Raw genomic sequence first — 23,108 nt, forward strand, 5'->3', positions numbered from 1 at the left:
TTTAACTTTTATGATATCTTTAATTTAAATCCACTTGGCTTTATATAATTGGATATGTGAGCTCCACATATGTGTCATATGAGCTTCTAATAGAAAATTTGACGAAAGCTAACAGTAGAGACCAATTTGATGTATAGAAGGTAACTTTTATTTTTATTTTTTATTTGATCGATAATCTATTCTAAGGGGAGGGGGAATTCTATTTTAAGGAGAGAGGGCACCCACAAGGGGATTTGAATTGATGCCATGAGGTTTGCAAACAAAGACCTCAACTACTAAGGTAAATACCCACTGGCGTATAGAGAGTAACCTTAAACACCATTAATGTCACAAGAAAACATTAAGGACGAAAGGTGATAATTTCGTTAAACTTAGGAACCCTTTGCGACAAAATTCATAAACCAGAAATATCCATAATCCATCATAATCCAATATAAAATACGAAAGGGATGTTCCAATATGTACGGAACAATATGACCTATGTAACACGGATACTAGTATCCGATTATACACCGTCCATACGCCTGCGATATGGCCAAGGATACGGAAGGATTTTTTATAAATAAAAAATTATAGAAATTTTGGGGCGTATTTTGTAAGACCCAGTCTCCTCTTCTAGACAGAGGATAGGATTTTTTCACACCGATTTTGATGGCAGCATAAGAAGAAAGAGAGATATCTAACCTTCCTCTCTAGGCGCACCTGCTCTGCTCCAAGAGCTTTCGCGGCATCACAAGCGACGAATCTACTCCACGACTGGTCGATTGCCTTGAGCGTTCTTCTCATCTGTAATCTGCTTTTAATTTTATTTTTTGTTTTTATTGCTCGCTTGTTTTTTTATGCCAGTGGGCCCCACTCTCGCATCAGCCGTTGCTGCAATTTCCATTGGGATCCAATGGCTCTCATTTGAATAAAAAATAGTTTTTCGGTGGTTGATTCCAATCTAAATTATAAAATTCATCTATCTATATATATAAAGCAAAAGGCAGAGAATGGTGAAACATTCAAAATACCAGAAAATGCCCTTGGTTAATACAAACATTAAGAATTGAAATTATTAATTAAATGAGGATAATATGGTAAATTCACACTTTTTCATATTTAAAAAAATAAAAATAAAAATAAAAATAAGATAATGGATCCTATTTTTGTGGAACACAACTACCCATTATCTTTTTTAATTCTAAAATAAATTTAAATTTTTTTAAAAAAAGCCTCTCGCAGGCGCGGAAGCGTGTGCAGAGAGGCTAGTATATATAAAGCAAAAGGCAGAGAATGGTGAAACATTCAAAATACCAAAAAATACCCTTGGTTAATTCAAACATTAAGAATTGAAATTATTAATTAAATGAGGATAATATGGTAAATTCTCATTTTTTCATATTATTAAAATTAAAAACAAAATCAGATAAGAGTTCCTACTTTTATGGAATATAACTACCTATTTTTTAATTCTAAAAATAAATAAAAAATAAAAAATAAAACCAATTGGGTTGGCACATGCGTGGGGCTAGTAGTGGAGAATATCAAATTTGCCTCTGCCAACGTCTTACTATTTTATTTGGCATCTTCATTCAACCATTGCGAGGCGCCCACCAAAGTTGAGCACTCCATTTCTTATAAAGCTGAGTGCTTCTGCTTCTGCTTCTCCCAGACAGAGAGAGAAACAGAGAGAGAAATGGAGGATGTGGTTATAGTTGGGGCAGGGATTGCAGGGTTGGCGACTGCAGTGGCGCTGAAGAGAGCTGGAGTTGAAGCGTTGGTGTTGGAGAGATCGGAAGGCCTCAGAGCCACGGGCGCAGCTTTAGTACTTTTCCCCAACGCTTGGGTTGCCCTTGATGCCTTGGGCGTTTCTCAAAACCTCGCTCACCTTTATGCCCCAACCAAAAAGTAATGCTTTTGGCCTTCGATCTTTCTCTCTCATTGATAAACTTTTTTTTCTGTGTTTTTTTTTTTCTATCTAATTATCTAGACAATTAAGAACAGTATAAAATGTCAAATATAGCCCTTAGTCTTATGAACACTATATATATATAGTTATGCATGGATTTTATAATATTGGGAGGGATAGTCCGAGCTACTCTCTGAGCTTCTTCCAAATCTTTCAAGAATCTGTTTTTCCCAGCCAAACAATAATTGGAGCGGAGCATCTCATATCAGACAATTTCAATATGCTACAGTAATTCACTAGAATAGCCTCAAACAATTACAACATATAATTGAAAACCTCCAACAGTCGATACCAAAATCTCTTAAGCAACTGTCTACCAAGCACAACCTCCCATTGTCCAGGATTGATCAGGCGAGCGGATATGCTTAATTATCATGTTCTCAAAACTTTCTAGGAACTAATATGCTGGATGAATTGTACCTATATGGAGAGAGAGAGAGAGAGAGAGAGAGAGAGAGAGAGAGAGAGAGAGAGAGAGAGAGAGAGAGAGAGAGAGATTAAATTACCAAGAAGAGAGATTACGTTTCCAAGAAAAAAGGGAGGAGAGAGAAAATAATTTTATTTTATTTTTATGAGAGAGAAAATAAAATTAATGATTGTTTATTTAAAATATTAAAACTATTTCCCATGTCAGATTTAATCTCAACCATTAAAAGTGGAGTAATCTAATGGCTCAAAAATTGTGTCAAAACTTGTGTAAAAAATATGGTGCCACGGATCCGCCCCCATATATATATATATATATATATTGTATAATGAATAGGTAAACTGTTGAAATCCTCTAAATTTGTAGCTAATTTTTGATTTCCCCCGTAACCTTTTTTCTTAGAAAAATTGCTCCCACATATACATGCATTCGTATGTGCCATCATTCTTATGTGTTTATTGACAGAATTTTGGTATAATATGAAGTTCACACTCTGTTTACGGGAATTTCGTGACGCAAAGGAATTTTTCTAATTTATTTTTCATGGTCCTAATTCTAAATGGTTTGGTTTCCTATATGTTGACTACAAGTTTTACATTTTGTACTTCTTTCCATTGTATGATGTGATATTGTTCCTATATTGTTTAATACTATCGTCTGCATATATAGTATAGATACAGATAGAGATTCAACTTTTTGATGTATTTATATTTGGTGCTTATATCATCAGGGGATATGTAACCAACCTGGATACTGGAGAAATCCAAGGCGTTTCTTTTGTCGCCTCCAATGGGTAGGTCTTGTTTTTTTGTTCACTTTGTACACCTGGTGGAATATATTAGGAATGCAGATCCATCATTGGTTTCAATGTAGTAATCTTTTACATGAAATTAAGCAGTGATCTAGTTGGACCAAGATCAGTACACCGGAAAGCCTTACTCAATGCTTTGGCAGATCAATTGCCGATTAATTCAATCCGTTTCTCTTCCAAGCTCAATGCTATTGAGACCCAAGAACATGAAGGTTCATCCATTTCCATTATTCACATGGTAGATGGGACTGTCATCAAAAGCAAAGGTAAACATAAACCAAAATGCCTTGTTTATAAGTATTTCCATTTTGATGGAATGGACTTTAACTTCTCTATTCTTGTTTTTTTTTTTTTTTTTCTTCTAATTGGATTGTTATCGGCTATAGGTTCTGATAGGCTGTGATGGGATGCACTCAGTGGTGGCATGCTGGTTAGGACTTACCGAACCAGTCTATTCAGGTCGATCAGCGGTTCGTGGCTTGGCTGTGTTTCCTCACGGCCATGGACTGGACAACAACGCGCAATCATATATAGGACAAGGAAGAAGGGCTGGTTTTGTTCCCCTCACTGACAAAGAGATCTATTGGTTTTTTACTTACACCTCTCCAGCTAAAGGTTCAAAACATCAGAGCATGCCCTTTGTTTTACTTAGTGACAACTAATTAATTTTGTCTAAAAAAATCTGCCCTTTGTTCTACTTGTTGCATTATGCGAATAAAGTTTTGTAAATTGTATGCTACATTTTCTATCATTGTAGGGGCAGATATGGCAGATGAACCCGAAGTTATAAAAAGAGAAGTGATTGAGAATTATGCCAAGGACCTTCCTCCTATATACCTAGACGTTGTGCAGCACTCAGATCTTTCGACATTGACATGGGCTCCACTAATGTTCAGGTATCCATGGCATGTAGTATTTGGGATCTTAAGCAAGCAAAACATCACGGTGGCTGGCGATGCCATGCACCCCATGACACCTGATTTAGGACAAGGAGGTTGTTGTGAAAGTGGACAAACACTTTCACTCACTCCCCTAATGATCTTGTTGTTGATGGACTTTGTGACACACACAAGGATGGATGAATCACACACACACACACTTAAGAAACCAACCAAGCACAAAGTGACACGAGTATTTTAGAGGTTCAGCAATTGCCTACATCCTCTTGGTGATCCTCTTGAGAAATTCACTAATGAAAGAATAAGTTACAACTTTGGTTTACAAAGAAACCCCCTTTGAACTCTATTCTCTCCCAAGCTCTCTTTTCTCTCTCACCCCTTGCTCAACACTTTGATACACTTGTGAACACACTCACAACTCTTGGTGTTTCCCTCCCTTTGGTGTCTAGACTACTCAAGACTCAACTCAGCTTTCTCTTGAACTGATTGCCTTCTCTCTCTTCCTCCCTTGGTGAGATAACCTCCCTTTGAACACAATAGCTTCCAGCTACTTGACAACTTTGAGATTAACCACACAATTGCTGTCTTGCTTCCTCTTCCCTTTAATACACAAGCCTTTGGACTTCAGAAGAGACTCCTTCTTTCCTCCCACGTTCTGCCCTTGGTTACCTAACATGGACCACAACTTGGGCATACCAAAGGCTAGGCATTGATAGCTGCAACTTCAGCCACCCTATCTAGAGCCATAGGGTAGGTACTCCTTGAAGCAAGTCAACAAACATCCTTCAATGCTCCCTCAAACCTCCCAACTGATTGCCAACCTTCATTTAACTCAGAAGTGACCCCTAGGGTCCTTGGAAATCGGTGGGAGGCGATAGCCATTGAAAATAGAGTTGGAAACTCGAGGAACAAACAGAAACAGCACCTCTGGGCGACCGGTCGCAAGCACTGGGCGACCGGTCGCTTTACACAGAGTCTTCAGCATTTCAGATTTTCTTCATGCGACCGGTCGCAAGGAGCTGGCGACCGGTCGCTCGTCGATTTTTCTAAAGACTTCGAATCTGCTCAAAACGAACGGTCGCAAATACCCAGCGACCGGTCGCTTCCTCCTTCACTTGCACACTTAATGTGAGCCATTTTTCCAACAGAGGTTGCTCAGCATTAGAAGATGCAGTGGTTTTAGGCAGACACATTGGGAAGTCCTTTATACAAAATGGACGACTAGTGCCAAAAGAGATGGCGGTTGCAATTGGAAAATACGTGGAAGAAAGAAGGTGGCGTGTCGCTTTGTTGATTGCAGGGTCATATTTATCAGGATGGGTGCGGCAGGCAAGGTCTGGATGGGGTATGAAGTTCTTGAGGGATGCCTTATTTTACAGGTTCCTTTACCCTAAAATTATTAAATTTACAAGTTATGATTGTGGAAAACTTGATTTCTAGTGCATTTCACTGCGGACAAGAATCAATATATAAACTAAGTTCCCTCCTCTGGGGAAAGAAATTATTGATGCCCTCCTCCTCAGTTTCCCAAGGATCGAAAGAGAAACAGGAATTTATAAGTAAGAACGGGTCTTTTACCAGACAGGCTACAAAAGGTAACTTTGTGCTCAGGGTATACTATTTAGTAGAATATTACAAACATGATGATTCTTCTCTTAAAGGCTAATGTCAAGAGCAGAATCTGCATATCACAAGGGCTATGAAAGTGAAATGATTATCTGTATTAATGTTTTATACATTAAATCATCCTATATTATATTTTAATATGTAGAACAACCATAGTCCAAGGAATACACAAGTGGATATGAGAGCTACTCTCAGTAAAGGAGTCATGGAAGCAAATGAATGTACAACAAGGAATCTCTACTCTCAGTAAAGGAGAGAGAATACTCTAAGATATGATTGGTCAAATGTCTATGCCGAGTAGTGGATAAGACTTGAAAGAAGAAGTCTTCAAATCTTACCAGGGTAATCATATAAAAGGAATGATTAACATTAGGATATTGACAATCGGATTCCATTATCTAATAATGTGCATAAGGAGTATTGACATAAGAGAAGGATTCAATTGCATGGTCATTCCAATTTGAATAGGTTCTTTCACAACGTCTCATTTAGTTCGTATAACCGTGACTTACAACTAGGCAACAACCATGGTTTGTGGATGTCCTAAAAGGTTTAAATTAACCTTTATTAATAGGAAGAATTAAATTGTGGAATTTAATTCGTATATCATTTCTGAGGAGTTGAGTCAACCCATTACCTTGCTAAAGGGAATCTACGAATCTGCACACCCAAAGAATGTAATTAGAGGTACAAATGAGGAGAAATGAAATGAGGAGACACAAGTCAATGGTTGATAATCAAATGTCAAAGTCAACGGTCAAAAGTCAACATGTTGACCGGAGCAATTGACCAAAGTCAAATAGTTCGATCGGGTCAATTAAGTAAGACTATAATTATAAATTAATAGTTAAATTATAATTAAGAGATTAATTATAGAATTGATATTGACATATAGAAATATTGGATTGGGCTTTTAAATATGATTTAAAAGGAAAATGACAAAATAGCCCAAAAGGCTATTTGGCCCTAAGGATAAGTGGCATAAGATGACATGACCCATGGACCAAATGGAGCCCCAAATACCCAACCAATTGCCTTTTGTGCTGTCCTATACAAGCTAAGTGTTGGAGAAAACCTAGCTAGGGTTTTTGGTTTCCTACTTTGGTTGATGAGTGATCATCTTTGTATCTCATCTTCCATAAACAAGAAATTGGTCCAATCAAGAAGTAGTCTAGCATCCATACTTCTTGATTGCCTTCTCTTCATCTCTAGGAGCATTTGGTTTGGTGAGGTAGAGGACTCCAATCTTGGAGCCTTAAGGTGAAGGAGTCAAAATGAAGAGAAACAAAAGGCCTTTCCAACAAAGGTGTTCATTCTTGAGAAATCAAGAAAAGGTCATCAAGAGTAAAGATCTATTCCCTTTTTCCCTTTCCTTTTTGTGTTCAAAGGCACCTTCATTATAAGTATCAAGACGTGATCTCCTTTCTTGCCTTAAGCCTGGAGACCAACGTATACATTTTTCTTAGAATAATTGCTCCCACATATACATGCATTCGTATGTGCCATCATTCTTATGTGTTTATTGACAGAATTGTGGTATAATATGCTGTTTACGGGAATTTCGTGACGCAAAGAAATTTTTCTTATTTGTTTTTCGGCGCCCTAATTCTAAATGATTTGGTTTCCTATATGTTGACTACAAGTTTTACATTTTATACTTCTTTCCAATGTATGATGTGATATTGTTCCTATATTGTTTAATACTGTCGTCTTCAACTTTAACATTATTCTGCATATATTGTATAGACAAAGATAGAGATTCAACTTTTTGATGTATTTATATTTGGTGCTTATATCATCAGGAGATATGTAACCAACCTGGATACTGGAGAAATCCAAGACATTTCTTTCGTCGCCTCCAATGGGTAGGTCTTGTTTTTTTGTTCACTTTGTACACCTGGTGGAATATATTAGGAATGCAGATCCATCATTGGTTTTAATGTAGTAATCTTTTACATGAAATTAAGCAGTGATCTAGTTGGACCAAGATCAGTACACCGGAAAGCCTTACTCAATGCTTTGGCAGATCAATTGCCGATTAATTCAATCCGTTTCTCTTCCAAGCTCACTGCTATTGAGACCCAAGAACATGAAGGTTCATCCATTTCCATTATTCACATGGCAGATGGGACTGTCATCAAAGCAAAGGTAAACATAAACTAACATGCCCTGTTTATAAGTATTTCCATTTTGAAGGAATGGACTTTAACTTCTCTATTCCTTTTTTTTTTTTTTTTTTTCCTTCTAATTGGATTGTTATCGGCTATAGGTTCTGATAGGCTGTGATGGGATGCACTCAGTGGTGGCACGCTGGTTAGGACTTGCTGAACCGGTCTATTCAGGTCGATCAGCGGTTCGTGGCTTGGCTGTGTTTCCTCAAGGCCAGGGACTGGACAACAACGTGCAACAATATATAGGACTAGGAAGAAGGGCTGGTTTTGTTCTCCTCACTGACAAAGAGATCTATTGGTTTTTTACTTGCACCTCTCCAGCTAAAGGTTCAAAACATCAGACCACGCCCTTTGTTTTACTTAGTGACAACTAATTAATTTTGTCCAAAAAAATATGCCCTTTGTTTTACTTGTTGCATTATGCGAATAAAGCCAAAACGTCAACACTACTAAGCAGACTGCAGAAAATTATGTGTAACAAAAAATTTGATTCTCTTATAATAAGTTTTATAAATTGTATGCTACATTTTCTATCATTGTAGGGGCAGATATGGCAGATGAACCCGAAGTTATAAAAAGAGAAGTGATTGAGAATTATGCCAAGGACCTTCCTCCTATATACCTAGATGTTGTGCAGCACTCGAATCTTTCGACATTGACATGGGCTCCACTAATGTTCAGTTATCCCTGGCATGTAGTATTTGGGAACTTAAACAACCAAAACATCACGGTGGCTGGCGATGCCATGCACCCCATGACACCTGATTTAGCCCAAGGAGGTTGCTCAGCATTAGAAGATGCAGTGGTTTTAGGCAGACACATAGGGAAGTCCTTTATACAAAATGGACGATTGGTGCCACAAGAGATGGCAGTTACAATTGGAAAATATGGGGAAGAAAGAAGGTGGCGCGTCGCTTTGTTGATCGCAGGGTCATATTTATCAGGATGGGTATAATAGGCAGGGTCTAGATGGGGTATGAAGTTCTTGAGGGATGCCATATTTTACAGGTTCCTTTTCCCTAAAATCATTAAATTTACAAGTTATGATTGTGGAAAACTTAATTTATAGTGTATTTCACTGCGGACAAGAATCAATATAAACTAAGTTCCCTCCTTTGGGGAAAGAAATTATTGATGCCCTCCTCCCCAGTTTCCCAAGGATCGAAAGAGAAACAGGAATTTATAAGTAAGAACGGGTCTTTTACCAGACAGGATACAAGAGGTAACTTTGTGCTCAGGGTGTACTATTTTTTAGAATATTACAAACATGATGATTCTTCCCCGAAAGGTTGATCTCAAGAGCAGAGCTGCATATCACAAGGGCTCTGAAGGTTGCCCAAAACTTTAATTAATTGCGGTTTTTGCAGCATTTCACTAAATGACAAAGTGTTTTCATCTTTTTGTGAAAATTGTTTATTTGTTTGAAATAAATGTTTCATTGAAATTAAGCCCATATTATCCAATAACAAATTGTAGAATTAGATTCTAAGTTAATTATCTAATGAGATTAAATAATCAAAGAGATGATTATGGACATATGAACACAAATACATGACACAATGTGATTGGCCGATTATTCATTAGATGAATGAAATAGGTTTGATTTATTGGTTTGTAAATTAAACAGGGGCTTGCATCCCTCTCCTCTCTCTTAATCTCAAATGTAATTCCCTTAAAGTCCATTGGGCTTTAAGTTCTCTATCTCAAGTTTTCTATTCTCAAATAGTTATAGGGAAGAATGAAGATTAAGAGAAGGAATAATCAAGTCAAGATTACTTGTATTATTCATGGGTCCAACACACAATGAATGTTTTAAGTAGTTGACACATAATAAAATCAACCTCCTTCCAAAGGCCTTAGATATGACATCTTGGCTAGATGTTAGATCGAAATCAAGTCCATAATCATCCATAAGCCTATAGATGACTATTTATCTAAACTTAAGGAAATGCAAAGGCTTTCCGTTAGTAGTAGTGCATATTCTCAAATCTCAAATAAAAGAGTTTTATGAAATTGATTTAATTTGCAAAACAAATAGTGGGAGTATCGTCAAGAGTGCCCGGGTTCCAACCTATCCACATATTCATAGTTCCCAATTTCCAATCCATACTTTCCAAATCCAGGGAGGTACATAGAGTAGTGCTTATAGCACTTCAAACTAACCAACATCACAACCACTCCTATTCCATAACCTCTTTCCAACCAAACCCATGCACCCCATGCATATTCGAATATAGATAGAAATTCTCAAGAATAGTATTTATCAATTCAACATAATCAAAATCCAAATATACTTCCAATATATTCATAAAATATATATTTTCAACAATTAAATATATTCTAACTCAATAATCCAAGAAATCATCATGATCCTGAGAGGGTCCGGCCTGCTGCGTACTCGTAGCCAGAGTGCCTATTTAAAAATACGAGGGTGAGATTAAAACAAGAGGCTTCGAACGAGAACTTCAAATAAAAATCCTAGTTTCCTGGGATTCGAGTGTGTGCACGATGAACGAGACGTCCTAAGGTACAATTACGTGTTCTGGATGACAGAATAGCCTTGGAAGAAGCTCGGTCAACCGAGTGGTCAAACTTCCCAAATTTGGTCAACCGGGCCTGCTAGGCCCACGACCTTCGATTTTCGATCCGAAAGTTCCTATAGGTTCAACAAGGTTTATTACCCATGTCCTGCAAGTTTGGTCCGAATTGAACGGTCGGATCACTCGCAATCGCACGATCGGATGGTTATCGTTTTACGCAAACTTTAAGTTATTGAATCGAAGCATCCGGGACTCCGATTCACGATCTACGAATTCCTACACGATCCTAGAGAAGCCTAGATCAATATATATGGAAATGGAGTCGATCCAATGGTCCGAACATATTGAACTCGGAAAACACCTAATATGCATAATCCGATCGACAATCAAATCATAAACAAATTTAAATCCAAGCATACTGTCGTGCTCAGGACGACATGGGGATCATTTTAGGACCAAATGGGCCGCCCAAATAGTGCCCACGGGCCCCCACACGCGCCGGCAGGGTGTGGGTGTCTAGAGAAATTCCGGTGATCGAAAAATCTCCAAATCACCTGTCAAGACCTATACCTACACGACTAGGACAATGAGTGGAGCAACTTTTGTTCTTGGACCATGGCCAAAAAGTGACTGGAACTTGCCGGCAACATGAGCCGAAAACTTGCCAAACTTTAAGCGATAAATTGAGTTACAAAATGTAGAAATCGATCTTATTCAACCCAACCATCAGCTAGAACACATTGAGAGGATGAAAAAGCATACCCAAATCGAAGAAATTGGTGGCCAAAATCGCCGGAACGAGCGACGAAAATTATGGGTTAAAACCGGCAGCTTTTTGGTATTTTCCAACGGCAGCAAAGGGGTGAGATGGAGAGAGGAGAGTTGGCCGGTCGTTTTGGGACAGGTCCCAGCTCAGGTGGTGGCCGTAGGTGGCCGAGAGGCTGCAAAAAGCAATCAGTGGCTGTTTTTTTAGAGGCGGGGTGTCGCGCGAACGGGAGGGGGAGAAAGAGAGAGAGAGAGAGAGAGAGAGAGAGAGAGAGAGAGAGAGAGAGAGAGAGAGAGAGAAAGGAATTTCAGATTTAAAAAACCCTTTTTCGAATTATTTACGGTTTCACCACTAAGCTTCTTTTGATTGTAACTTTTTCGTTACCACTCCGATTTGAGCTCAGTACGTGTCTACGAACTCATCTCGACACGATCTACGTCATGGTGCCATTCATTTCCCCAAAATCTTTCCGGATTAAAAAGTGACCAAAATCTCCAGGGGCAAAATTGTAATTTCCAGATAACTATTATTATACGCAAACTCCACCAAGGCAAGATGAGCATCCCAACCATCCTTAAGCTGCAACACATAAGATCTCAACATATCCTCCAAGGTTTGAAGCATCCTTTCCGACTGTCCATTGGTTTGAGGGTGAAAAGCCGTACTAAATCATAACTTAGTACCCATATACCCAATCCACATTTCATAAATTCTTTCCAACAACCCCATATACCCAACACATATCCAAGAATAAATATTCATTCTCAAAAATAGCACATATCCATTCCAAAATAATCACAATTCGCAAATATATGAATATACTTCATTTACTTTCATAAAAATATACGAATATACTTCATTTACTTCATTTACAATAATAAAGAAATCATTATGCATATTTTTCCCATCCTTGAAAATAATGATTATAGTCTAAAACCAAAGTCCACTCACAGATAGTCCCACACTGCTTGACCCTGTGAGGGTCCCGCCTGCTGCGTACGCTGGGTTGGAGTACCTATTTAAAGACACGAGGACCAGATTAAAATAAAGTGCTTCAAACGAGAACTTTAAAATAAATTCCTAATTTTTTGGAATTCAAGTGTGTGTATGACGGATGGGAAGTTTCTAAGGTCTAACTACGTGTTTCGAATGGTGTAATAACCTCGGAAGATGCTCGGTTAACCGAGTGGTCAAACTTTCCAAATTTGGTCAACCAGGCCCGCGGGGCCCATGACCTCCAATTTCCAATCCTAAAGTTCCTATGGGTTCAATAAGGTTTATTATAAATGTCCTGTAAGTTTGGTCCGAATCGAACGGTCGGATTGCTCGCGATCACACGATCGCATGATTATCGCTTAACGTAAACTTTGAATCATTGAATTGAAGCATCCAGGACTCCGATTCTCGATCCGCAAATTCCTATATGATCCTAGAGGTATCCGGATCAACATATTTTGAAATGGAGTCGATCCAACGGTCCGAACATATCGAACGTGAATAATGCCTAATATGCGTAAATCCGATCGACTGTCAAACGATAACCAAATTCAAATCCGTGCATACCGTCGTGCTCAAGATGACATGGGGATTATTTTAGGACCAAATGGGTCACCCAAACAGGGCCATGCACCGGCAGCGTATGGGTTTCATGAGAAATTTCAGCGACCGGAATATTCTCGAAACATCCATCAATACCTATACCTACGTGATCAGGACAACCAGTGGAGCAACTTTTGTTTTGGGACCATGGCCAAAAAGTGACCGGAACTTGCCAGAAGCACGAGATGAAAACCTGCCAAACTTTAAGTTGTAAATCGAGCTTCAAAACTCCAAAATGGTGCCCGAAATTGTCGGAACGAACGATGGAAATTTTGGGTAAAAACTGGGCGGATTTTGCGATTTTCTGGTGGCTGGGCTAGCGGGCTGCGGTGGCGGAGGGATGTTTCCCTATTTATCTTCTCTGGCCTTCCTCCAAAACAGAGAACGATCAACTTCTTCACCGAGCATGGTTTCTTCTAATTGGTCCTCCAAACCAACATACCCTTTTTAAGACAACCTATGGTTGTACTCGCATTTTTCCCTTCTCTGTGACTGCTCAGAATGCACAGGCCCAAATTCTGGGGATATCCTTGAAGCTACAAAGGCATCCCATTCCGATTTCTCTATGAAGTTATGTAGTTGAGGGGTTTCTTTTAACTTGTCCTTGTCATTTGTGAATGGAAGAATAAACTGCCTTGTTAAGGAATACTTGAAATCCTTCCATTTTTTGGCGGCAGACGATAGCACCATCTTCTTACCCCCTTGCCCAACAACCTAAGCCATTTCAACAGCTTCCCAAATCTGCTCCTTTATATCCTTGGACAATTGAGTCCATTTCTTGTCCACAAGAGGGACTCTAGTGCATTCCAAAACACCAATGTAGGATTGCATCTCAACAGCAACCTTGCCATGTGGTCTGCCGCTTTTATTGTACTCAATTACAGGTTTAATCTTTTGGATTTTCCTCTTCACAACACGCCTCATTGTGTTGATACCACAAGTTGATTTTGGCTCCTCATCAAATGTCGTTGAGCTGGGGTCTTTCTCGAAAGTTGAAGTAAATCTCATCTTCTTCTAGAGTTTCCTTTGAACTGCTTTGTCTTCATTCATTTGAGCCTTTGAAACTGCAAGGTCCTTGTTTTGACCTTTTGATATTTGAGCCTCCTTACTTTGAGATTTAGAAACCACGTTTAGAGAGGAATAAAACTTGCAAGTGAAAAAAAACGAAGGTTAATTAAAAAGCACTACGTAATATTAGATTTCAAACGTTGGTAGAAAAATACAACTGTCGTGCTATTTCTTTTAGCATGACAGTGATTAATAAAACGACGTAAACAAGGAAAAAAAGTCGTCTTATTAAGAGTGAATATAGAAAAAAAAAAACCTCAGATCTCTCTCCCCCTTGATTGTTTATGTATTTACTCGTAATAAGACGACGATTTGATCTTGTTTACGTCATATTAATTATCACACCACAACGGTGATTAACTACCGTCGTGCTATTTGCAATAGCACGGAGTTAATTACCGTTGTGGTGTGTTAATTAAAACGACATAAACAAGACATAACCATCGTCTTCACACAACATGAGAGTGAGAGACTACTGAAATTATTCAAACCAATGATAGATGTCATCATTTTGAAAATGGAGCCTTGTTTCTAGACTCTTTCTTTCATGGTATCAAAATTAGAAAAACCTTTGACACAAAAAAAAAAAAAAAAAAAAAAAAAAAAAAAAAAAAAACTTGAAATGATTTTGACCAAAAAAAAAAGTGTGAGAAAAAACCTTTGGTGTGCAAAGAAAGTTTGCTTCCAACGTAAACTTTGAAGATTTCAAGATGAAGAAGAGAAGGAGAGGAAGATGACGAGATTTAGACATGCCGCTTTTGGGAACTGAGAGAAAACTGAAATATTTTATCAGTTAGAGAGAATGTAAAAATTTAGGTTAGGTGATGAAAAAGTTTACATACAATCGCAAAGTTCCATAACACTACGGTTTTCATAAAACCCCTCTAGTATGTCTTTAAAACAATGCAAAAATATTAGAAACCGACGTGGTTAATAATAAAGTCAAATGACTTTTAGAATTCCGAAACCGACGTGTTTATTTACAGTTTAACACGACAAAAGTTTACTTTTGTTGACTGATATTATTAGTTAATACATCGCTTGTTTAAAATAAACCGACGTGGTTGATAATAAAGTCAAACGACTTCTAGTATTAAAAAACCGACATGGTTATTTACAATTTCACACGACAAAAGTTTACTTATGCTGATGTGGTATTTTAAGTTAATACGTCACTTGTTTAAAATAAACCGCCGTGGTTATTTACAATTTTACACGACAAAGGAGTATTTTGGTCGATGTGGTATATAAGTTAATACGGCGCTATTTATGAATAAACCGCCATGGTTAGTTTGAATAACACCGCTCTCTTTACGAATAAACACCTGGATGTAAAGATAAATTGGGGCTTTTCTTCACTTTTACTTTTCTATTAGGGTTCCAACTCTAACTCAAGTTGCACAAGCCCTTGGCACAAGCCCTTGATGTGTGTGTGTGTGTGTGTGTGTCTCAACCTCTCTAAAGGTCCAAAATATTGATGACACACACATCATCTACTTCCACAATATTGTCTTTCTCATGTTGGTGGTTCGATTGTGATGAGGAACATAGCTCCCACTGGTAAGATTTCATATCTCTTGGGATCTCATTTGCATTTCTATAACGATTTCATTTAGTAAAAAAGCCTAACATTATATCGCATACGACGGTTTTCTATATAAACCGTCGTGGTTTTACTCCATACTAGTCATTTTGTTGATCTACCGTCATAGGCTACCAAAATCCAGAAATTAAATCTAAAAAAGCTATACAAATTTAAGATGACGGTATTCCAAAAGGACAGTCATATTAAAAAAAATAGATGACATTATTTTTCACTTAACGACGTGGGAAATTAATATTAACGACGCTATAACTAAAGAAACCGAAGTGGTTAGTAGAAACAACCCGACGCTATTACTTTTGATGTCGTGGTATATTAAGTTAATATGGCGCTTAATAAAAAATAAGCGCCTTGGATTTTTTAATATTAGACGACGCTAATTATAATGGGACCTTTGTGGTTAGTAAAGATAATTGGTTTAAATTGGGGCTTTTTGTGTTTTTTCACTTTTAATTTTCACTTAGGGTTCCAACTTGAAATAAAGTCGCATTCTTCTGGCCTTTGGAGGCCAAATTTTTAGTTTAGACTCTTGCCTGCCGTCCTCACTTCAGGCCTTGGCTATCTCTCACCTCTCTGGAGGCAATAATTTGGATGTTAACGATGTATATGTTTTGGTGTATCTCAAAGACAGAAAAACACACACATCATTAACTTTCAAAAAATTGTCTTTCTCAAAGCTTGCAGTCGTCAGTTCAGGCCTTGGCTCTCTCTCACATCTCTAAAGGTCTGGGTTTGGTTTAGAGGCAAATAGTTTGGATTTTGGTGTGTATGTGCCTTTGTGTATCTCAAAGACACATACGCCACCAATGTCTAAAATATTGTCTTTCTCATATTGGTGGTTCGATTATGATGAGGAACAAAATTTCGTATCTCTTAGGATCTCATTTTCATTTCTCTGTTACGACGGTTTTCTATATAAACCGTCGTGGTTTTTATCAATTCTTGTCATTTTGTTGATCTACCGTCGTAGGCTACCAAAATTCAAAAAAAAAAAAATCTTAAAAATCAATACAAAATTAAGACGACGGTTTACAAATAAGGGCAGTCGTATAAATTGAATAAATACGACGATACTTTTCACTTAATGACGTGGTAAAATTATATTATACGACTCTATAAGTGAATAAACCTATGTGGTTAGTACAAACTTATATGGACTGTCATGGTGTACAAACTTAATACATCTTGATATAGTAAAAATACGACGTGGATATTTTTGCCTTTAGACATCTCTTCTAGTGTCGTGGTTCGCTACTACTCTATACGGCAGTAGTTTTATAAATACCGTCGTAGTACATTGAGGGTAATACGTCAATAAATTTATCTTTACCGTCGTGGTACATGGCTTTAATATGGCGCTTATTACTAATCTTCCGATGTGGATTCCAATAAAATTACACGACGCTGATTAAGAATAGTTGGTCATGTTTAACTAAGAGTTAACACGGTGGCTGTTTTGGTAAATCGTCATCTTTACTTTCTACATCGATGGCTTCATACCTATTGCCATTGTTTTTGTAGTAACAATTTAAGTTTGGAGAAAACATGTTTAATAAGATGATGCTTTTTAAGTTGGGTGCGTCGTGTTTTAGAAATACCCAAGCGGATTTGGATTTTTTAGGTGTTTAAGTTACTTATCCACGGCGGTTTTCTGTTACCATCGTCTTTCTAAACACAATGACGTTATTTTTTTTCTACAGTCATTTTCTAGTCGTCTTTTTCCCTTTTTGTAGTAGTGAGAACTTGAAAACTCATAAGCTCAATTTTTCTCCAAATGAAGAAGTAAAGCTTAATAAGAATGTAAGTGTTGTTTTGCAAAGGAAGCTTCCACCAAAACTAGAAGAACCTGGCAACTTTGACATTCCCATTAACATTGGAGACAAGAAGGTTGGAAAAGCCATGTTGGACTTGAGAGAAATCATCAATCTAATGCCATATTCAGTTTATCAAAAGCTTGGCTTAGAAGGGATGAAGAAGACTTCAGTGCGACTTGAACTAGTTGATCATTTTATCAAATATCCAAAAGGTATTATAGAAGATATTCACTAATTCTCCTTGCGGATTTGTAGTGATGGACATGGAGGTGTTGGCTGCGCAAATCTCACGGCCTGGTGCTCCGGGCCGAGGGGATATGCGTTAACACGTGACGTCCTTCTTTTGGATGCGGTGCGGTTGTGTGCGGGTGTGCCAGCACGGTCTACCATGCGTCGAGATGGTGATGTGGTTCGGATAGAATGGTTTAAGTGGTGCGCCTATTTTGAGTCCGACTTCTAATCAAACGATTGTGGCCGAGAGAGGAACTGATCTCGGCCGTCAGGTTCACGGCCTGAGCTACAAAGCCGTTTAGTGGTGGTGTTGATGGTGGGCTTTGGGTGGTGCTCCGGCGCGTTGCTCAGAGAGCTACGGTCGTATGATATATGGGGTGAATGAGAGAGTAACAGAGATGGTGCTCCGGCACCTTGAAAATCAAGGGTCGTACGATATATTGATGAATGGATTTTCCTTACAATCTATCTCTACTCCTAGGAAAGCAAGTAAAGGTATTGAAAGTGCATTACAGGAAAATTTAATTTGCTCCGTAGGAGGCTTTTGGTTTGGTGTTTGAACCCTTTGAATGTAGCTTGAGCTTGGTATTTATAGGAAGAGCTCTGGAGGAGTAATCGAGGCTGAAAATCTGCATGACGGAGCCTGATCAGAGCAAGTGGATAGTCCAATCGACATTTGGGATCGTGAAGCATGGTGGTGTGACCCCATAAATCCTAGTAAATCTCGGCCGCCGCCCTGATCGTGGGTTCTGCGCCTCTAGCCGTGGGGACGCATTTAATGCCCTGGTCTAGTGGTTGGTGATCTGACCTCAAGTTGTAAGAATATTTGTAAGAATGTTTGAGCCTAACCACTCTGATTTTTATCACAAAATCCTGACTTTAGTCACTTCACTTCTTCCCTCGTGCATTAAATGCCTTCTTGCTGCTAGTGGGTTTGCCAGTCAGAGGCGTTACTTCATTAAATGAAGCGTGGGACCCTGCTGCCACGAGGCGATTTGACTCTAATATCTTTGGCCGTGTTTTTTTCGTCCTTCGGCCTCGACCCATAATGCCGCGGTCGAGGCCGAGATGATTATGCCTTTACAGCTTTTCCTTTGTCTCTGGGAAGACAAAATGCTACATTCCAGTTCATGAATAGGTGCAAGGGCCGAGTGGAAACTCCTTCGGTTATCTTTACGACCGTGATTTATTAGGCACAAACATTGCCCCCACATCCCCGGATTCCTCGGTCTCGCCGTGGGTAGGGACCGAATGGATTCCAAGGGATGGACCCCTTGCATTCCCTTTGAAGTGATTGACAGTTGGTGCCTTAAATGCGTAGGTCGGTCGGCGCATTTAATGCACAAGCACGTCGTGCAAGTCATCATTGCCCAGACTTACGTGAGGCGTTGCTTCATCTCGTCAAATGAAACGACGGCCTCTGGGCTTCCGACACGTCACCGCGCATTTGAGCACGCTGTCAGACCGTTATGTCTCTCGAGTGAGCCATGCCCTTTCGTTTCGAATTCTAGCGCCAATATAAAAACCCACACTTCTTCATTTTTCTTTACGCTTCCAGATTTCTCAGGTCCATGCCCCCCAAAAGTTCTCTTTGAACTTTCGAGTTTTCTCAGCCTCCTCTCTTTGATCTTAAAACTCTTGTCTTGCTTAGTGACCTCTTCACTAGCTCAAAATTTTTTGAGCCTTTCGTTGATTCTTGGGCTTCGCTATTCTTCTACCCCTTTCTCCTCCATTTTAACCTGCTCTAATGGTCCCCAGTGTGGCCTTTTCAAAACCAGGGTCGAACCATAACCGCTGAACCTCGCGTCGTGGCAGTTTGGCCTGATCCAGATGGCTGTTCTTCTCCTGCTGTCCACCAACTGTCTTTCATCTTGGAAAGTCGACGTGAGCCAAGGCCATGATGTGGCCGCGATTTCTTCCCAGCCCTGGAGGGGGATGACCTTCCTCCCTAAGGCCGTGGAGAAACTGCAATGCGATTGATGAAGATGGGAGGGTCTGGTATGATGATTCTATTTTGGCCATGTTCATTTGGCTGGGCACCTCGGTTGCACCCATGGCCGGAGTGACGGCCCTGGCTTCGTCCGGCTGCACCCATGTCCAGAGTGATGGCCCTTCCCCTGGCCGGAATGACGGTCCTGGCTTCACCCGGCAGTACCCGTGTCCTGAGTGACGGCCTTGGTGGGGCCATGGTTAGTGAAGATATGGGTGGCGGAAACATCGCCTCGAGAAGAATCATCTGCCTGTCCAGCGAGGGGATCACGAAGCCGTTGTTCGTAGACTTAGGATGTAATCTTTTTTTTCACATATGTACGTTTATATGTTTTGATCGGCCATGGCTGGCCGTTTATTTGTAAACGTGACTCCTTTCTTTTAATCCAAATGAAGTATAATATCTTTTTCCCTTCGACTGAATGCATGCTTTTCCTTTCATCTTCATCGTGTTGTTTACTTCATTCATTTGTCAATCATAAACCTCCTAACTCATTCTCGGCCGTTTCCCATAATGACGGGGTATATTTCTTTAAATACTGGCCGTTTATTGGCAAGTTGTGCCATTCTCCATCCCTATCTCTCAACTGGAAAGCACCTCGGCCGAGAATTCGTTTGATAATAAACGGCCCCTCCCAGTTGGGTGAGAATTTGCCGAACCAAGGGTCCTTAGTCCTGATAGGAAGCATGACTCGCCATACTAAGTCGCCTTCGGCGAAAGTCTTTTGCTTGACCTTTCTGTTGTAGGCCCTCGCCGCAATCTGCTTCTGTGCCTGCATTAGGTTATAAGCATCGAGTCTGGACTGCTCTAAATCTTCTAACTCCTAAGCCATGGCTTGCGCATAGTCCTTCCTTTCTTGCCTAGGCCGTTCGGTCACACAGAGAGACTGAACCTTTAACTCCATTAGAACGATGGCGTCGTGACCGTAGGTTAAGGCATAAGGGGATGTGCCCGTAGCCGATTGTTTTGAGACTCGGTAAGCCCAAAGGGCTTCAGGGAGCAAGTCGTGCCATGCCCTAGGTTTTTCCTCAATCATTTTCTCAAGGATGCCCTTGATAACCTTGTTGCTCGCCTCGGCCTGTCCGTTAGATTGGGGGTAGTAAGGTGTTGAGTGAATCAATTTGATCCCCATCCTTTCGGTGTACTCCCGAGTCTCGACTAACGCGAAAACTGGGCCGTTATCGGCCGTGATAGTTTCAGGTATACCGAATCTGTGGACGATGTGATTCTCGAAGAATTTGACCACCTGTGCGCTAGAAATTGACCGATAGGACTCCGCCTCGACCCATTTAGTAAAATAGTCGGTTGGACGCTGCCGGATAGATTTTGCCGATGATATCCACGGCCCATCCTCTAAACGGCCACGGTTTAGTAACCGAGTGGAGGGCTTCAGCCGGTAACCTTTGTATGGGGCCGTAGATTTGACACTTGATACACCCTTTCGCACATTCTATGCAGTCCTTTAAAATGGTCGGCCAATAATAGCTGTGCCTCCGAACCAATCATCTCATCTTGACGCCAGACTGGTGAGTGCCGCAAATCCCCTCGTGGGATTCAGTCATGATAACCTTAATATCTTCGGCGCTGGGGCATAGAAGCAATAACCCGTCTAATCCCTTTCGATACAGCTCGTTGTGATAAATTAAATAACACCGAGCTGGGAAACGCGTAGTCCTCTCGTGGCTGCCGGAGGGGTCGTGCAGATACTTCACTACAGGGTAGCGCCAGTCGGTTTCGGCCGTGTTGACTTCGTCAGTGATCTCAAACGATGACACTTGCGTTGTCATTCCCCGTTCGGCCAAAGCCGGCAAGGTACGCCTCTTGATTCTTATCACACGATCGTGGTCACTGTCCGGAATATTCACGCCTGACGCTACCTGGGCCATCTCATTGGCCTCGGGGTTTTTGGCGCGTGGTACGTGTTCAAAGGAGATCCTAGAAAACTCGTCGGACGTATTGAGGGCCGTTACATAATACATAATTAAATTCTCGCTCGTGCATTGGTATTCCCCGGTCAGTTGGTTAATTACCAGCTGAGAATCACCATAGACCAAGACACGGGTCGCCTTCATTTCTTTCAGAATTTCGTGACCGATGATGAGCGCTTCGTATTCGGCCTGATTATTGGTGCATTTGAAATCAAGCTGGAACGCAAATTGCCACCTTTGTCCTTGAGGGGACTGGATCACGACTCCGGCCCCAAACCTGGCCTCGGTACTAGAGCCGTCGAAGTACATGGTCCAGTAGTTCTTCTCCATGCGGGCCATGCCGATCTCGACTTCTAACTCTTCTTCCTGCCCCTGAGCCGGGTGGTGAGCCAGGAAATCGGCCAATGCCTGACCCTTGACCGACTTCTGAGCCACATATTGGAAGGTGAATTCGGACAATGCCATTGTCCACTTCCCAATTCGGCCTCGTATGATCGGCCGAGTGAGCATATATTTGATGAGGTCAGTCTTGGAGATAATCTGAACGACCGAAGGAAGCATATAATGGCGCAACTTGGTTGCCGCGAAATAAAGTGTTAAGCACAATTTCTCGATCGGCGAATAGTTTAGCTCGACCACGTTAAGGGTGCGGCTCAGATAGTGCACTGCTTGTTCTCGTTCGGATTCGTTGTTTTGAGCCAGCAGATAGCCGATAAAGCCCTCTGAAGCCGAAATGTAAAGCCTAAAGGGTTTCCCTCTTTTCGGCGGCATAAGGGCCGCTTGATGTTCTGCCCCCCATACGAACCGTTCCGTGTCTTTTAGTTTGAGCAGAGGAGTCAACGGCCAGATTTTTCCTGCCAAATTGGATACGAACCGCCTTAGAAAGTTGACCTTACCGAGGAAGGACTGGAGTTCCTTCTTGGTCATTGGTTCCTCCGATGCCACATGTCAACCCAGTTGGTTGCAAATGGGTGTCAACCCAGTTGCTTGTGTCTTTGTTGGTTACAGTGATCAACATCACGGATATCAGTGTTTTCATCCATCTACAGGGCGCTTATATTTCCAGACACGTGGTTTTTAATGAGTCTGAATTTTACTATGCTTCTACCAACACTCCACCATCTTCTCCGACCCCTGACATTGTTTTTGTACCAGTTCTCCCACTTGCTCACTCATTATCTGCTCCTATTGTCACACATGTGCCTTCTGAAGTACATGTATCTGTAGCATTATCACATCCACTACCCTCTTCTCCGGCCCCCATTGTTCCAACAACTCAGGCTGCTCATGATCCTCCTGATCCATCATCGCCTACTTTGTCTACACATCCAACAGAATCTCCACCGGAGTCTCTTCCATCCACTACATCTACATCGAATCCTTTATCCTCTCGGTCCAGCCCAATCCAAACACGATCCAAGTCTGGCATCTTTAAGCCCAAAATGCATTCTTATATTGCCACCAAATATCCTATTCCTCATGCATTGACTGCTCTTCTCACCCCTGATCTTGAACCCACCTGTTACACCCAAGCCTCTCGCTTCCCTCACTAGCGGCATGCTATGATTGAAGAATTTAATGCCCTCCTTAAACAAGGTACTTGGTCATTGGTTCCTCCCATGCCACATGTCAACCCAGTTGGTTGCAAATGGGTGTTCAAAGTAAAACAACGTTCTGATGGAAG

At 40.5% G+C, this 23,108-nt stretch overlaps 2 protein-coding genes across 3 annotated transcripts; one reads left to right on the forward strand and one right to left on the reverse strand.

Moving 5' to 3' along the window:
• Positions 1-1,575: 1,575 nt before the first annotated feature.
• LOC110746618 (monooxygenase 2-like) lies at positions 1,576-9,112 on the forward strand. 2 transcript variants are annotated; one of them, XM_088254166.1, is made up of 7 exons: positions 3,299-3,455; positions 3,576-3,804; positions 3,947-4,085; positions 7,517-7,579; positions 7,685-7,862; positions 7,984-8,212; positions 8,428-9,112. In XM_088254166.1, exons 1-7 carry the CDS (start codon positions 3,432-3,434, stop codon positions 8,838-8,840), a joined length of 1,275 nt encoding a protein of 424 aa, XP_088110292.1. In that variant the 5' UTR covers positions 3,299-3,431; the 3' UTR covers positions 8,841-9,112. The 2 variants fall into 2 exon arrangements, with proteins under 2 accessions (XP_088110293.1, XP_088110292.1); XM_088254167.1 differs by lacking the exons at positions 7,517-7,579; positions 7,685-7,862; positions 7,984-8,212; positions 8,428-9,112 and adding exons at positions 1,576-1,890; positions 3,109-3,171; positions 5,239-5,920 and having other exon boundaries at positions 3,277-3,478; positions 3,947-4,183.
• Positions 9,113-20,998: 11,886 nt separating this feature from the next.
• On the reverse strand, positions 20,999-21,568 carry LOC148293861 (uncharacterized). Its single transcript, XM_088254625.1, has one exon. It carries the CDS (start codon positions 21,566-21,568, stop codon positions 20,999-21,001), a length of 570 nt encoding a protein of 189 aa, XP_088110751.1.
• Positions 21,569-23,108: the final 1,540 nt, after the last annotated feature.

Source organism: Prunus avium, chromosome 6 (assembly GCF_965620075.1).
Source record: "Prunus avium chromosome 6, drPruAviu1.hap1.1, whole genome shotgun sequence".
In the NCBI taxonomy this organism is placed as follows: Eukaryota; Viridiplantae; Streptophyta; class Magnoliopsida; order Rosales; family Rosaceae; genus Prunus; species Prunus avium.

What these genes read in the sequence shown, in the direction of transcription:
- LOC110746618 (XM_088254166.1), top strand. Translation starts at nt 3,432, where the DNA reads ATGGGACTGTCATCAAAAGCAAAG. An exon ending in GACTGTCATCAAAAGCAAAG is followed by an intron (nt 3,456 to 3,575) that starts GTAAACATAAAC and finishes TATCGGCTATAG; the next exon opens with GTTCTGATAGGCTGTGATGG. An exon ending in GGACTGTCATCAAAGCAAAG is followed by an intron (nt 7,863 to 7,983) that starts GTAAACATAAAC and finishes TATCGGCTATAG; the next exon opens with GTTCTGATAGGCTGTGATGG.
- LOC148293861 (XM_088254625.1), bottom strand. Translation starts at nt 21,568, where the DNA reads ATGAAGGCGACCCGTGTCTTGGTCTATGGTGATTCTCAGCTGGTAATT.